At 44.4% G+C, this 15577-nt stretch overlaps 1 protein-coding gene across 1 annotated transcript in view; it reads left to right on the top strand.

The window, feature by feature from the left end:
* LOC119743514 (leucine-rich repeat-containing protein 9-like) overlaps positions 1-15577 on the top strand; it is a 94077-nt gene that overhangs the window by 47984 nt on the left and 30516 nt on the right. The window contains exon 4 of the mRNA XM_038219953.1: positions 11668-11808. Coding sequence (XP_038075881.1) covers positions 11668-11808 — 141 coding nt within the window. The remainder of the gene's footprint in view (positions 1-11667; positions 11809-15577) is intronic.

The raw sequence follows: 15577 nt of genomic DNA, 5'->3' as shown, positions 1-15577 counted from the left end.
CGGTGAAGGGTGTGCTTTCCTTGGCAAAATTTACCAGCATTTTCAGTTGTCAAAATTTAAAATAAATACTTTTTATGGAGTCTGAAACCTTTCTCATGTTCAGAATAAGTTCTTAATTTTCGCAATATATTTGTTTTCGTAAAGAATGTATTCGAAAAACGATGTAATCTCCCAAAAGAGGGTGAAACACCCCTTTACAAAATTGATGGATCCGTCAACGAAATGAATATTCATGGCAGTCGCGAATCAAAAAGTTGTTATTTTTTTGCTGTAGCTTCTTGACAGCTTGTTGCTAAAATAATTATGATTTCAGAAGTTTGGCACAGTAAAAGGACCAGTTTGTTCTTAAAACAAAAGTAATCAGCAATTATTGCCAGGAAGCAAGTTTTTAGTGCTTATCAGGGCATGCTCGGACGGGACGGAACTCGTCGGGAAAACCGTCAGCACCTGTGGGAAAATGTTATCATAATTGCCGGGCCGGATAGGGCTGCGATAGTTAACACGGTAGCAATACACGATGTTTATTCCTCAAAGTCTTCAAGTCAAATTATAACAGTATTTTGTTTACACAACAAAAATAAGATTCATCCTTCAACTTGTGTTGTAAAGCATGTGGAAATTGCGGTGCCTATTTCTGTCAGACTTGTTTGTTCTAACAGGGGAACAGGCCTATGTGCTTTTCATTGTACTGCCTAATACATTGTGCCATATGGACATGTATACGTACATTATGTATGCACTTCTGAAGCCGAACCGATCCGACGTTCGGAGAAAAAAATCAAACCGCAACCGAACCAAACCGAACCGAACCGAACTTTGAGTTTCAGTTGCAGCACTACATTTGCTTCTCAGAAGCACTAGGTGTGTTTCTGGTTACATCTGTTTAATTTTAGACGGAATTTGTAAACTTATAAATTAAAAAGTCAGCGAAGCAGGTAAGTAGGGAGCCTCCGCGTTCGTGGTATTGGTTTTGACGATCCTACCAGACGAACGACGGGTCTTTCGCAGACTGGAGCCGGGCCGATGGCCGAGGGTTCCAGTGCCGCAAGTTTTTCCTGGGGACAGATTTCGGGCCCGGAAGTGTCGCAGGCCAGCCCCCATAAGGGAAAGACAAGGACCGGAAGTGGGCCTGATGTACCGAAAACCACCGGTCCTGACTCGGTAGAAACCGGGGCCAGACGAAAGTCTGCGAGCTCCCGGGTCGATGAGTCGGCACACCGAGAAAAGCATTGGTCCACGTCTGCGATCCCCAAGACCGACGCCGGTTTTTTACCCGTGAGCAGATTGCTTCGGGGATGAATTTCCTGGATTGTCCGCAGCAACCGGTTGAAGGTGCAAAACCAAAGAAACAAAAAACGATCAGCCCATCGCGTTACTGGACCTGATCGGTATGACAGGATCGGCTGCCGGGTTAAACCTGGCACCCAGTCCTGGCCATTGTGCACTGGTGGCGCCCGGTCAAACCCATAGCATGCCGGTGGCACCCGGGGTTCTTTCAGATGTTCCTTTGGGAATTTCTGAAATAATGTCTCATCGCCGTGGATTGGAAAAACATCACGGCCCAAGAATAAACGGCGCCGGGCCCATAAATCCCGCCGTTGCCGTTATTCTAGCTCTTCAACGAGCAAGTGTCGGTACGTCACCGACCTCCGACTGGTCATCGGACTGCCCACACAATCGCAAACCCAGGCGGAGAGACAATACATTGGAATTATTGCTGAAAGGTTTACAAACTTTGTCGGCTCAGTTGGCGGTGTTGACACCACAACAACTCCCGATTCCCCCTCAACCTGAGGCCGAAGATCGAGAATTTGACCGGGAATCAGGCGGCGCTATTTCTATTCACCCGTCTGAATCATTGCAAGAGTCGGACTCGGACGTCAACCGCGCTACGCACAGAGACTCCAATAAATCTTCACGTACTCATACTACAGCTGTAGTTACACACGAGGCAATACCTAAGTGTAGCCTCGAGTCCCGGCCAGGTCCATCTTCGATGGATCGGCCATCTGACGTGGATTCTACCGGGAGACTACCGATAATAGATTTTGTGCGGTGATGTGGGATATGGTTTGTGCATGAAAGGTTCCCATTCCTGACCAGTCGGAATCTTCACAAGGTACAGGGCCTAGTTTTAATAAACGCACAGGTGTACCAGAACGGGATTCCCCGAAGTCAACTATTCCAGAATCCCGATGGACAGAGTTTTTTCCTAACTGTCTTAAAGCAATAGCTGGTCAGAATAAGTGGCAACCTTTTGCCAAGGTAGCATATCATCTCTTTCAGGTTCCAAAGCAGGATACGAAAGAATTTTTAACAGTTCCGAGTATGCAAAGGACAAGATGGCGGCAGATACAGGGAAACAATCACATAAAGCTCCCTTTGCCAATCCTGTCCGGAACAAGCTTGAAGAAGTATTACATAAGGTTGATGCAACATCCCGCATGGGTCTGCAAACGACTTCATTTATGCTTTATTATCGAAATACTTGGTTACTGCATGTGATTCCAGTTCAAGTGTTCCTCCTGCAATGGCTCTAACGCCTTTCAGTGTCTAGAGGATGGATTACGCATCATCCTAGACCAATTTGCTAGGGTCTCTGTACTAGCGACAGTCTCCAGATGTTCCAATGTACTAGAAACGATCTTCATCCCTTCAGAAGGGGCAAGAAGACACATGAACGCCCTTCCTTTATGGAGCAAGAAGACGAGAAGGGGCAAGAAGACGCATGAAGGCCCTTCCTTTATGGAGCAAGGATTTGTTTGCGGATCAGTTCCAGACGATGATGGAGGCTGAAGCCAACCTTTAGAAGCAACAGACTGTATTAATTTACAGGCCCCTCTGAAGAAGTCACAGCCAACAGCTAGAGTTCTACATCTAATAGGTCCAATGGGTTTAGAAAACCTTTGCCCTCCTTTCGGACACCCAAGTCTACCCAATCAACCACTGTGGCTCAGTCAACACCAGCAACAACCACAACAACATCGCAGACAACTCCCGGATGGAGCTTTGGCTGGCCAACCTCAAGAGGTCGCAGCACGCGGTTTCCCTCCCGCGTCGGTGACGCTGGTTCTCCACCCGTGGCCCCCCAGATTGGGCCCGTGGGGGCCACTTAAGGCAATTCGGGGAGACTTGGGCCCTTTTTTGCACCGATGGTTGGGTGCTTCACACTGTAACACAGGGATACTGCCTAGAATTTACGAGCACTCCTCCATTGGTAATGTTTTCACGTCCCACCCCTGTTCCATCAGACAGGGAAAGGCACAGGCCATTGGTGAAAGAAATAGAAACCCTGCTTTCAAAACAACCAATTCAACCGATACAAAGCCCAGTAGAAACATGGGGTTTCATGTCAACATTCTTCCTTTAATACACTCAAGAAGAAGCAAGGCGAGTGGCCTGCTATTCTGAACCTAGAACCGTTGAACAGGTTTATTCGTCCACGGCGGTTCCGAATGGAGACCCTGCACACTGTCTTAAATTCTCTCCCAACACCATCTTGGGCTGCATCAATAGATCTGCTGGAAGCAAATCTTCACGTACCTATTGCAAGGAACACAGCAAATACCTTCATTTTCAGTCCAAAATTACAATTTTTGAGTTCCTCGCGCTTCCGTTTGGTCTGACAACATTCCCAAGGGTCTTTACCAAAGTGATAAAGACCCTGGCGACAATACTTCGAAGAGCGAACATAATGATATTCCTCTACCTAGACGATTGGTTAATCGTAGGCAGGTCGGGTTGGGGCACGCATCTGCAATCACAGCAAGCGTCAGGTCTTTGGATGCCAGACAAACTAGTTTTCCACATCAACGTTCTGGAACTCCTTGCGGTTCGCAGAGCCTTATCACAGGTTATCAACCTAGTTGAACAGCAGGTTGTAATGGTGCAATCCGAAAACTCAACTGTAGTGACCTACATAAATCGCCAAGGAGGAACACATTCCCCCCAGTTGTGCTTCCACATGTGGAAGCTACTCCTGCGGTGCATAGATCGTAACGTAACTCTTCTGGTATGTCACATACCGGTCGAGTTGAATGTCACTGCGGACACACTGTCCAGAGGAAAGATCCTTCCAACAGAATAGCAACTACACCCGAAAGTTGTCCAAACACTGTTCAATCTAACGGATCGTCCCAACATCTGTTCGCATCATCGGTTAAAAACCAATTGCTGGTATACTGCACTGGAGTCGTAGATCCAAAAGCCTGGGCAGTCACTGCCTTAACAATGGACAGGCATGTATGCATATGCATACCCACCGATCGCAATTCTCTTGAGGGTACTGCACAAGAAACGAAAGGAACCCTGCAAGGTGATGCTCATAGCACCATTTTGGCCTCGACAAACCTGGTTCGAAACGATGATCAGGTTGCTGGTTCATCAACCCATCATCCCCCACAGAGACCAGATCTACTGAGACAGCCCCGGTCCAAATTAAACCATCTGGATCTGGAATCACTACGCCTGACATGTTGGCTTTTGTCCAGCGTTCCATGCGAACAGCAGGCCTTTCTGAAGAAGCTGCCGTCTTGACAGCCTGTGGCCGGAGATCGTCTTCAAGGAAGACATATGATAGCCAACTCCGACATTTTTTTAAAGTGGTGCAATGGGAGGGACGTGGATCCCTTCTCTGCATCTGTAACCACGGTTGGAGACTTCCTCCTCCACCTGTTTAACACAGGACTAGCATTGGCCACCATAAAAAAAATTACAAGTCGGCCATTGCTGCAGTGCATCAAAGTTTTCAAGATAGCTCCTCTGTATCAAACAACCTGGCACTATGTCAACTGCTCAAGGGCATGTTTACGAAGCGTCCTCCTCAATGTACACTTATCCCAGCATGGTTTTTAGGAGAGGTCCTACGTACTCTGGCAACCCGCCCTATAAACCTCTTGCGACGGTACCCTTGTTGGATTTGTCAGTCAAGGTAGCTTTCCTCCTCACTGCTGCAACAGCTGAAGACGGAGCAAACTCCATGCATTGACCCCGGACAAGGGACACATAAGATGGGAGCTGCACGGAGTATGTCTCATCCCTCGAAGTACTTTCCTTACTAAAAACTTCCAGCCACCAGACATCTTTGTTCCCGAAATGAAATCATTATCTTCGGTCCCCGAAGATAAGAAATGGTGCCTAGTTAGAGCTCTAAAATGGTATATACATGTAGCTCGCATGAAACCTATCCGGGGTGGGGAGTCTCAACTGTTCATAACTTCAACTCCTCCCCACAGCCCAGCATCTCATGACACAATTTCTTGATGGATAGTTAAAGCTGTCCAATCCCAAATGCCAGACAGTCCTCTAAACGAGTCCCGTCAGACAGTTCATGCTCATGACACAAGGGCGGTCACAACATCATGGGCACTATTACAGGGTGTTTCTGTGGAAGATATAATGCAGGCAGCATGCTGGAAAACAGCAACGACTTTTTCGTCATGTTACCTGAGAGATGTCCTCGTAACAGAGGGGCGGACCGGGCCGGTGACAATGTCAGCCACCATGCCATTGGCTGCCTGGAGACAACTCTCCAAAGAGGTCTCAACCCAAGCTGTTGTACCAACAACTCAACAGTAGGGTGAGTAAGGCTCATTTTAGTTTATAAATGTGCCTATGTGTAGTCCATGAGGGGATTCCTTATTTGTGTATCCTTCTTTGACTCAATGGGAGACTTCTGAGACATTGGTGGCAACAAACATACTACTCCTTTTTCAATTGTTTTTGCATGTTTAAGCCAAAGCGCGCATGCTCAATAAGACCGGTATGTTTGCTGCCACCAACGTCTCAAAATATCCCATTGCAGCCCACTCCCACCACCAATTTCGATGCCAGTCTTTGCAATGAAAGGTCCAACAGGCAAGTAGGGAACGAAGTGGACAACCCCCAAACTATGGTGTTTGGTTGTCCACGAGGGGACTCCTTACCTATTGGACCGTCCTGCCCGCCTTTTCCCACAGTGGGCTCCTCCTTTGGTGTGACTCACTTGTGCTAAAGAAAGAGGACGATAATGGCGGGGCTCTGACTATTGTGGGCGCTGTGACACTCTAGCAAATCTTTACTTTAGCGGTTAATTTACATAGTTAAGGAAATATGCAATTATAGGTCCAACATGTAAGTAGTCCCCTCGTGGACAACCAAACACCATAGTTTGGGGGTTTCCAGTTTAGATTGGAAGGAAGGGTCACGTGATTTTGCACTTAATATAAAAAATGAAGACCCTGGACTATTATACTATAATTCCAGGAATCTGTGTGTGTGTCTGTGTGTCTGTCTGTCTGTACATCAATTATCTCCAGAACCGGGCACGGTATGAAGTTGAAAATTGGGACCCCAGCATGTGCAGTGTCAAGTTTGAAGTTGTTTGGACAAGCAGTTCTAAAAAAAAACCTGCAAAAACCCCCAACATTTCGGAAGCAAACGTGGCAGTATATAGCCTAGACCACCACACACTGTCGTCCTTTTCAATTGTTTACGTCATGTTTGAGCTAAAGCGTGTGCACAATATGACGCAACAATGGAAAGAGGACAGGCACATGCATTGTAGGGCGATACCATTGTCCAGTATGTGTGAATAGCACTGCATACCATGTTTCCGTATATACATGTACGTGAGTGGCTGCACGGGCACATGCATTTTCCAATCTGCTGAGCAACCATCACTGTAGGTGGTCGACTAAGCAACCCTTTATACTGTTGTAGGGCGTGAATATCTGTGCCAGGGGATGGCGACATGTAAAAAGTGTGCCTTCAACCAAAATTAATAACAGGTGCGAGATTTTCTTGATATTGATTTTTTATTTTTTGTTTCCTATAGATGTTACTCATTTATGGGATAATCAAAATATCAAATATGATCAATATTGGATTTCTGATATATCGATTATTGAAGGTTCTTACATCGACAGTGCCGGTATGTACCGGTATGCACATGTATAGGCCTACAAACACATTCTACTGCAATGGCTAAATGTTAAAAACGGTTCTTAAAATATTTTCTAAACGTTTACTAAACTAAACGCAAAGTCACATGCTTAGAGAAAAATGTAAATTTGAAAATTCTTTGACACTATTGGCCCGGAAACCTTTTAAAAAATTTGTATTAAAGTCATGTAAGGGGTCATTCAAAATTTTCGATGTTTTTAAATTTCGAATGTTTTTTCTCCAAATTGTGGGTGGGTGGGTCAAGCTAAATTATTGAAAATCGAAATTCACTTTTCATTAAAAAAGGGCAAAATAAAAAGGCCAGATCTTTTGACTTGCCTGAACTACGCGCAAGCGTTCCTTTCTTTTGAATGGACTGTTTTTGGAAAATTATACAATACTTAATCAGAAATGTGCTTAATCAGAAAATTGATTTTCTCGTGCAAATTTTTTTTCACGCGAAGCAGTTTTTGATCGATTGGGAACTGATTGAACTGATCCAGAACTAGGAAAAAGGTCATTGGTACATTTGACGTCGTAAAGTCATATTTAAAGGAGCTTAAATTCGAAAAATTGTTGTGTAACATCTCCATCACTCAAGGTAAACTTTTTAATCAATGTCACTTGAATTTGTGGAATAGTTGAGCCGAAAGCAGCCTGAATGAGGTTTGCTATCCGGAACTATAGGAAAACGACTGTATTGGATTTCTTTCCAAAAAAAAACCACATAGGCCTTGGCCTTGGCCTAGTTTGGGTCATGTCTTTTTCCTCTATGATTTAAATGAACTATGATTTTGTAATCATTCCAAAATTAATTTTAGAAGATGTTTTTGGAATTTTATAGAATATCTGTCTGGCATTTTCTTGATGGTCTTGCATGTATGGGGTGAATTGGACCGACTTGCTTATGTTTATTGTTTACTGTCATTGACTTTTACACGTGAACTGTAAAAGTCATTGTTCGTGTTTTAATGGTTTTTTGTTTGTGTGTGTAAATTGTAATGGTGATTGTTGTCAAATAATTTGTTGATTTGGTGTTGAATAGTTTATTATTTTGTTAAATCCATTGCAATTCAGTTTTTAACTGCGATAATGGATTGAATTAAACCAATATGAATGAATGAGTGAATGAATTGACTAACTTTTTAAAAGGGGCCATTTTAGAAATAATTTCGAAATCTCAAACAGACTTTTATTGAGATGAATATTTGTGAAGAAATTGGACTCTCTCAGACTCGGGTTTGTGTTTATTTTAAAATATTGTTTTCTATGGAGAGGCCTAGGCTATTGTGAGTCACCTGACAGCACAACTTACCCATCTCTCTCCTCTAGTGATCCTCTTCTGTGTGAGGTCTGTCCAAACCTAATGTTTTTCTCAGCTAGCTCACGTGACTGGCACAATCTCACATGTCACCCACCTCATCCTGAAAACGACAAAACCACGGCCATCTTTGTGGCTTCCAATTAAGACTGCAACCTGTCTCTCCCAACAGCATATCAGCTGGCGAAACACAAAAAATCTGCAGGACACCAGTGCAAAAGAGGAAGACTGACAACTTCACGCCATCACTGAACTGCACACACATGTACATGGGTATACATGTACATGTTCAAGTATACATGTATGTACATGCAAGTGCATGTACATGTTTTTGGATTTTTAATACTGCATGACAAATCAGTTTTTTTATTAATCGAAATTGGGGGTGGGTGGGTGGTTCAAAATAATTTGAAAACAAAAATTGAAATTTAAAAACATTGAAAATTTCGAATGGCCCCTAATGTGAAGAAATCTTAGATTTGAACTCCATCTAGTCAGGTGGCATATGATTGGAATTGTGACCGACTGGACCAAGGCACCAAATTTGGCAGATAGATTCATTTAGCCCTAAAGAAGATATTTAGAAGGGGTGACACCTGAAATTATTTTTGGAAGGGTGCTTAATTTGCATAAATCGTTAATACCTGCTGTGCAATATAAAGTTTAATGGGGTATTACCCCATTAAACTGTAAAGTGTAAAGTGTACCAGTAATGAAATTGGTGATTTTGAAGCTCATCAAAACTGAGGTTTGGCAAGACTACTTGATGATATCTGGAGGCAAGGGAAATGCACACAACTTTTTTGACCATCTTTGCTTTGTGACCTTTGATGAGAGGGGTTCTTCATTGCACAGTTAGTAGCGTGCCTGGTTGCTGATAAGGAAAAGGCTCTTTGGCCATAAGTAAACATACATAAGTAAACTCTGTCTTGGTCTCGTTCATGAACAAGTAGTCGACTTTCAGTTTCTCCGCTGCTACTGGCTGGAGATGGTCCAGGGGTTTCTTTTCTTCATCCAGGAAGTCAACATCGTCTGTGTACTCCATTTCTAGTGGCAGACCTAGGCTGGAGACCGGTGGGTTTGGCCTGTTGGAGCTTTCTCGGACGGATGAGAGTGCAGCGGCAAGGTAGCAGGTGAAACGTGCTGGTGATAGGCTATCACCCTGGGGGATCCTATTAGGGTCTCAAATGGGTCTGACAGCTCGTTTTTTTTTCACGGACCCTGAGCTTTGTCCCTGCTAACAGTGATCTTACTAGTTTTAGTTCATCTTCATTGCAGCCTGCTTGTAGTAGGACATCTAGGATGCGTTTCCCCTTGATGGTATCGAAAGCTCGTGACGTATCAATGCCCATCTTGTGGAAGTCCCATTTTCTTGTCATAACAACTGAGGTCAGCATATTTTGTGCCCATACAATGTCTGCACAGTGTTAAGAATTCGTAAATTGTTTAAGGTTTAAGCAAATTAACTTCATGTAAATTAGGCCAATGGCCCGCGATCGTCCTGCATAGTCCCCTTTTGTTGCAACAAACTTTTGGTCCCGCATTGGGACTCCGCGCTGGAGTCCAACCCACATTCCTAACCAGTGGAATGGACATTGGAATTCCCTGCCGGACTTAAAAGCTCTGGAATTTCGCCGTTCTGAAGATTCTGAACTGCAGTTTGCTGAGGTGTGGTCAAGGGACTCGCTCTCCGGCGATGCCATGCTGCCCGACCGTCTGGCTTGCTGAGGCCCCTGACTTGGCCGTGCCTTGCCCGTTGCCGTCTGCACGGGGCACGGTCCCTACCACCACGACTGCCAGATTGACCGCTGACTTGGCTCTCCTTGGCTTGGGCCAGTGTCTTGGTGCCGTTCCCGCCGGTGCCACGCCCCTCTGCTATGGCACTTCGTCGACTGGTCAGCTAGCACAATCGTTCCCCTGATCCGGTCTACACCCGTACCGTCCATCACACCAAGCGCCCGGTTTCGGAGGTCGCCGATCAAGACGCAAGTCGTTATGACAAGAACTCTCTCTCGCGACTTCCGAACTTTTCCGGCAGACTGCAGTCCAGGGTTCCACCCTCTGGAGGTACCTCCCCTCTCACCAATGGCCAACCGTATGATATGATTTACTTGATTTGTAATGTATAATTAATTGCTTTCCCATCTGCTTATTTAATCTGGTTTTTGTGTGTTAATTTGTGGATTGTAAATAATTAAAATAATTCTAATTTCATTTCCAAAAACTCCTTGATTCCGATCCTCATTCATTTGGGTGTTCCTTTCCCTTTATTTAAATTTTTGTCTGTTATGTTGTCTGCTTGGATTTGAAGTGACTTCGTAACAACAGCTCCTGCCTCTTTTAGAAAATGCTTTAGAAAATGTTAATGAAATAAGGATGTTTAAGTAGAATCACCAAAATATACTATAAAAAAATAAACAAACCAAACAAATGTAATACAAATATGGGAACAAATCATTACACGGCTGGTATATACATGTATGCTTTATGCAATTTAGGCATTTATGAATGATTTATGAATTTCAGGTGTCACCCCTTCTAAATACTGGTATCTTCTCTAGGACAATACGAATCTATAAGCCACGATAAATAGACGGTAAACGATAAAGACACGATAAATCTTGACGAAAATGCCTATATTTCTGACGCATTTGTGATGGAAGACATCGAAGCCATGCCACTGTACGATGTTCCGTGCGGCAGCACTTCCATCGGTAATCGCTGGTTCCCACCGCATGCTAACAGAATCAAAGCTATGATGTAGGACCGGAACCAGTGACTGCGGCCTATGTACGGTAGCCATGCAGACTACACGGCGTAACATGACAAATTTGGATCGTAGAAAATACCAAACAAACATCGGTGGAGAAAAAAGAATAACTGCAAAGTAATTCCCAGAACGTGATCTTGATCTTTTCTGTGAATGTATTTTCCGTTAAAATATATTTATAACGAGATTTTACCACTCGGACTTGACACACTGCAGCGTACGTGTTTCCACAAAATGTTCGGCCACATCACGTGTGGGATCGTGCGGTCTCTGTATGCATGATACTTGCGTTCCGGCCGGATGTACGCTTTCCTGAGCCGCTTTTACCGACTCGCAATGTCCGCACTGGACTTATTGTCTCGGGGAAAAGTGACCTGGTCAGTTTTCCTGGGCACCTGGTCAGTTTTCCTGGGCATCAGCTGGCTAATAGAAGTAACCGCTGGACTCAGGAAAAGTAACTGAGAGGAAAATGTCCTAGGCTGTCCGCGCTGGACTTAAAATGGGAAAAGTACCCAGAGTCTCGCTAAGTTTTACCAAAAAAAGTCCAGTGCGGACAGGGCTAAAGCCATAGACAGAATAGAGCTACGTGTACATGTACATGTAGATCATACTTTTCAACTGTTGCTTACATGAATACTTTTTGTATCTTGTGCAGGTGATCGAGGGTCTCAGTGCATGCAAGAAGATAAACATTTTGCACCTCTACAGTAATTGTATCAGCCAAATTACCAACATCAGCCATCTTAAAGATTTGGAAGTCCTTGGTCTTGCTCAAAACAATATTGTTAATATTGAGGTAAGTTACATTTGGCCAAAAAAAAAAGTCTCCGGTTTCTGGTATGCGCGCGCGTCGCCGTAGCCATGTGCGTCGGCAAAATGAAAAAGTTTTTTTTTCAATAAAAGATGATGTCTAAAAACAGCCATACTCACTGGTTAGACTGGAATCCTGCTGCTGCACAATTTAAACGTGTTTTTAGATGGGGTTATCATTGAGAATAAGCTTTATGTTGCCTCTCCGGACTTCCATATATTTGCACTAAGTTTAGTCGGGCACCATTTGCAGTCATCAGCCGACATTTGAAGCAAAAAAGACAGGTAAAAAAAAAAAAAAAGCCGCGTCGCCACACCACTTTTTGGGCAAGCTCCATACCAGAAACCGGAGACTTTTTTTTTCGGCCTTTTAGGTCTTTTTTATTTTTAAAGTAGTGATCAAAATTATGGTTTGACTTTTAAGACCAACTATGTATTTTAAGAGTATGTTTGTGGTTGCACCATGTGACTTGAAATCTGTTTAGTGAGTTAGTATGGTTTTTAAAAGAACTAGTGGAAACTCAAAGTTTTGTACTGGGGCTCTGTCAAGAGACTGAATCCAAGTCATAATTTACTTGATTGAATCACGGATCTTCCACACAAGGATAAACGACTCATCTGAGCTTGTGTACAAAATTATGGCACAGATTGTACACATGTACATGCGTGATATGCCGCATCTGCGCATAGAACATGTAGAACAATGCGTGCGTGCAGTGGCGTAGCCACCGGGGGGGCGTGGGGGGGGGGGGGGGGGGGGCGACCGCCCCCCCATGAAACCTTGTCGCCCCCCCAGTCGCCCCCCACTGAGATTTTTAGTTTCTAAAAAAATTATCATTGATCTACATGACGCCATGGGCCCTATTATGTACTACAATGTATCTTTTGCTTAGAAAATATTGGTTAAAGTGGTCAGAAATTGCCTCAGATAGCACCACAGAGCATTTAGAATCCAAAATTTTTAGGGGCCCTTAAGCGGGCCCCGAACCCCACGCCTATAGCTCAGAATTCTGGTAGCTGATTCAATGACTCCAATCTCGAAAACAATGTTCACAAAATTTTCTTATGCCTTTAGCTGAGAAAACCTCGAAAATTATGTTTAAATTATTAACTTTTGTGCTAAGATAATTATCGGTTAAAGTGGTAAGAAATTGCCTCAGATCACACCACAGAGCATCGAAAATCCACAGAGCATCGAAAAAAAATTCGGGGCCCTTAAGCGGGCCCCGAACCCCACGCCAATAGCTCAGAATACCGATAGCTGATTCAATGTCTCCAACCTCGAAAACGATGTTCAAATAATAATCTTTTGCCAAGAAAATATTAGTTAAAGCATGGAGGAGAGTCGTAAGAAATTGCTTCAAATCACACCACAGAACATCTAGAAACCAATTTTTTTTCGGGGCCCTTAAGCAGGCCCCGAACCCCACGCCATAAGGGCTTCGCGCTTGCATCAGTTATGATCAAGGTATGTCCCCCCCCCCCCCACTTTTGAGAAGCGATTGACGCCCCTGCTTGACGCCCCCCCATGAAATGTTCCAGCCCCCCCAGCGCCCCCCCACTGAAAAATTCCTGGCTACGCCACTGCGTGCGTGCCATGATCCCAACAGCTGGCGTCCTGACAGAAATTGACCACTGAAAGACTGCAGTGGTGCACCGAGTCTTGAGCACGCGCACGCACGACGCCCAAGTGCCATATCACGCATGTAACTAGAAATTTGGGGATATCATTCATTCTTGTGTAGAGGATCTGTGATTGAATCATTAAAATCTTGATGGTGGGCAAAACCTCTTGACGATGGGCAGAGCCAACTGTCCAGACAATAGTTGCTACAGGTTCCAAAAGATCACGCAGTACCAGACAACTCCACTGTTTTCTCCTACATAAATCATCAAGGAGGCACATGATCCCCTCAGCTTTGTCTACACACTTGGGATCTCCTAATGTGGTGCATAACGAACGACATAACGTTGACGACACTTCGCATTGCCAGCAAGCTGAACCTCATGGTAGATGCTCTCTCCAGGGGGAAAATTATCCCGATGGGATGGACACTACGCCCATCGTTAGTCCAGAACATTTTCCAAAGGCTCGATTGCCCACACATAGATCTGTTTGCATCAGCCCTCAACAACCATCTGCAGGTATACTGCACACACAGTCCCGATCCCAATGCTTGGGCAATGTATGTCCATAAGCTGGGCAAACATGCTTGGATGTATCGTTTTCACCAGTCTCTCTCCCTCCGAAGGTTCTTAGGAACATAGAGTTGGATATTGCTTCACACACCAATAATACTGCCTCAGAGGGTAGATCTTCTTGATCAACCCTGCTCCAATATCCTACTGCCAGAGCCAGAGTCACTTCACCTGACGTGTTGGCTATTGTTGAACAATCTGTCCAAACAGCAGGACTTTCGGCAAATGCTGCAACCATTACTGCCCAAAGTTGTAGGGCCTCAACACGACAGTCATATAAAAGCCAACTACAACATTATAATAAATGGTGCAGACAAACTTGTGTATACATTGATCCATCAACAGCATCTGTCAGACAAATCAGTGATTTCCTCATGGAACGGTTACGCAAGGCCTCTCGTTTCTCCAGTTCGAGGCTACCGTTCAGCAATTGTGGCAGTTAATACAGATTTTTCTGATTGATCAACAGTTTCAAACAGCATCCTCTTAAAACATCTTAATTGGGATATGTTTATAAGTCGCTTGCCACGGCAATGATTAGTCCCTGCTTGGGACTTCGGGTTAGTTCTGTCGGCATTGACGAAGCCTCCATATGAGCCCCTTGCCAATGCCTCTCTGCTTCACTTGATATTAAAAACAGTTTTTCTGGTAGCAGCGGCTACCGTCAGGAGACACAGTGAGCTGCTTGCCCTTACCATAGAGCAGGGTCATGTACGATGGATATCACTGGAGTTCGACTGGTCCCTCATAAAATGTTCCTGGTACAGAATCAGTCAACATATTTCCAACCATCAGATATTTTTATTCTGGAGATAAAAACCATCACTTCCATCTGAGATGACATACTCTGGTGTCCGATTTTGGCTCTCAAGTGGTATTGCACCCAAACTAGGCCCCTAAGGGGTAAGGCCACCCAGCTGTTCATCACGACAATTCAGCCTAATTCAAGGGCATCATGGGACACGATCTTCCGATGGATAGTTAGGACAATCAACTCTTTCGTACCAGATTGGCCTACACATTCAGAGAACACTGCCCATGCTCATGACACGAGAGCATTAACGACATCACAGGCATTTTTGTATTAAGGCGTTCCTCTGCCAAACATTCTACAGGCGGCTGCCTGGAAAATGCCATCAACCTTCGTCTTGTGCTACATTAGGACATTCTACGATCAGAAAGCCAAATGGGACAAGTAGCCCTCTCGGCTGCCTTGGCATCTCATCCCAACTGTCAGGACAGGTTAATTGCCTCTAACACCTAGTCTGGACACTGGAACTCCCATGCAGGTAAGAGAATTCCCAGAAGTGGACTTCCTCAAATCAAAGGTGATTTGTGAGTCCACGAGGGGTTGGTACTTGCCTGTTAATCCAATGCTTGTAATGAAAGGGCAAAATTAAAGTCAGTGTTGTAGTACTCGTGCTCAGCACTCATACTCGAGTACTACTCAAGTACTTTTTTTGGAGTACTCGTACTCGCACTCGAATGTCAAAGTATACTCGTACTCGATACAACGGTACTCATACTCGAGCAGCAAAGTACTCGTACTCGCACAT

Source organism: Patiria miniata, unplaced genomic scaffold (assembly GCF_015706575.1).
Source record: "Patiria miniata isolate m_02_andy unplaced genomic scaffold, ASM1570657v1 HiC_scaffold_11, whole genome shotgun sequence".
NCBI lineage: Eukaryota > Metazoa > Echinodermata > Asteroidea > Valvatida > Asterinidae > Patiria > Patiria miniata.
The sequence above is the reverse complement of the archived record's forward strand: the minus strand, read 5'-3'. Positions and strand labels throughout refer to the sequence as shown.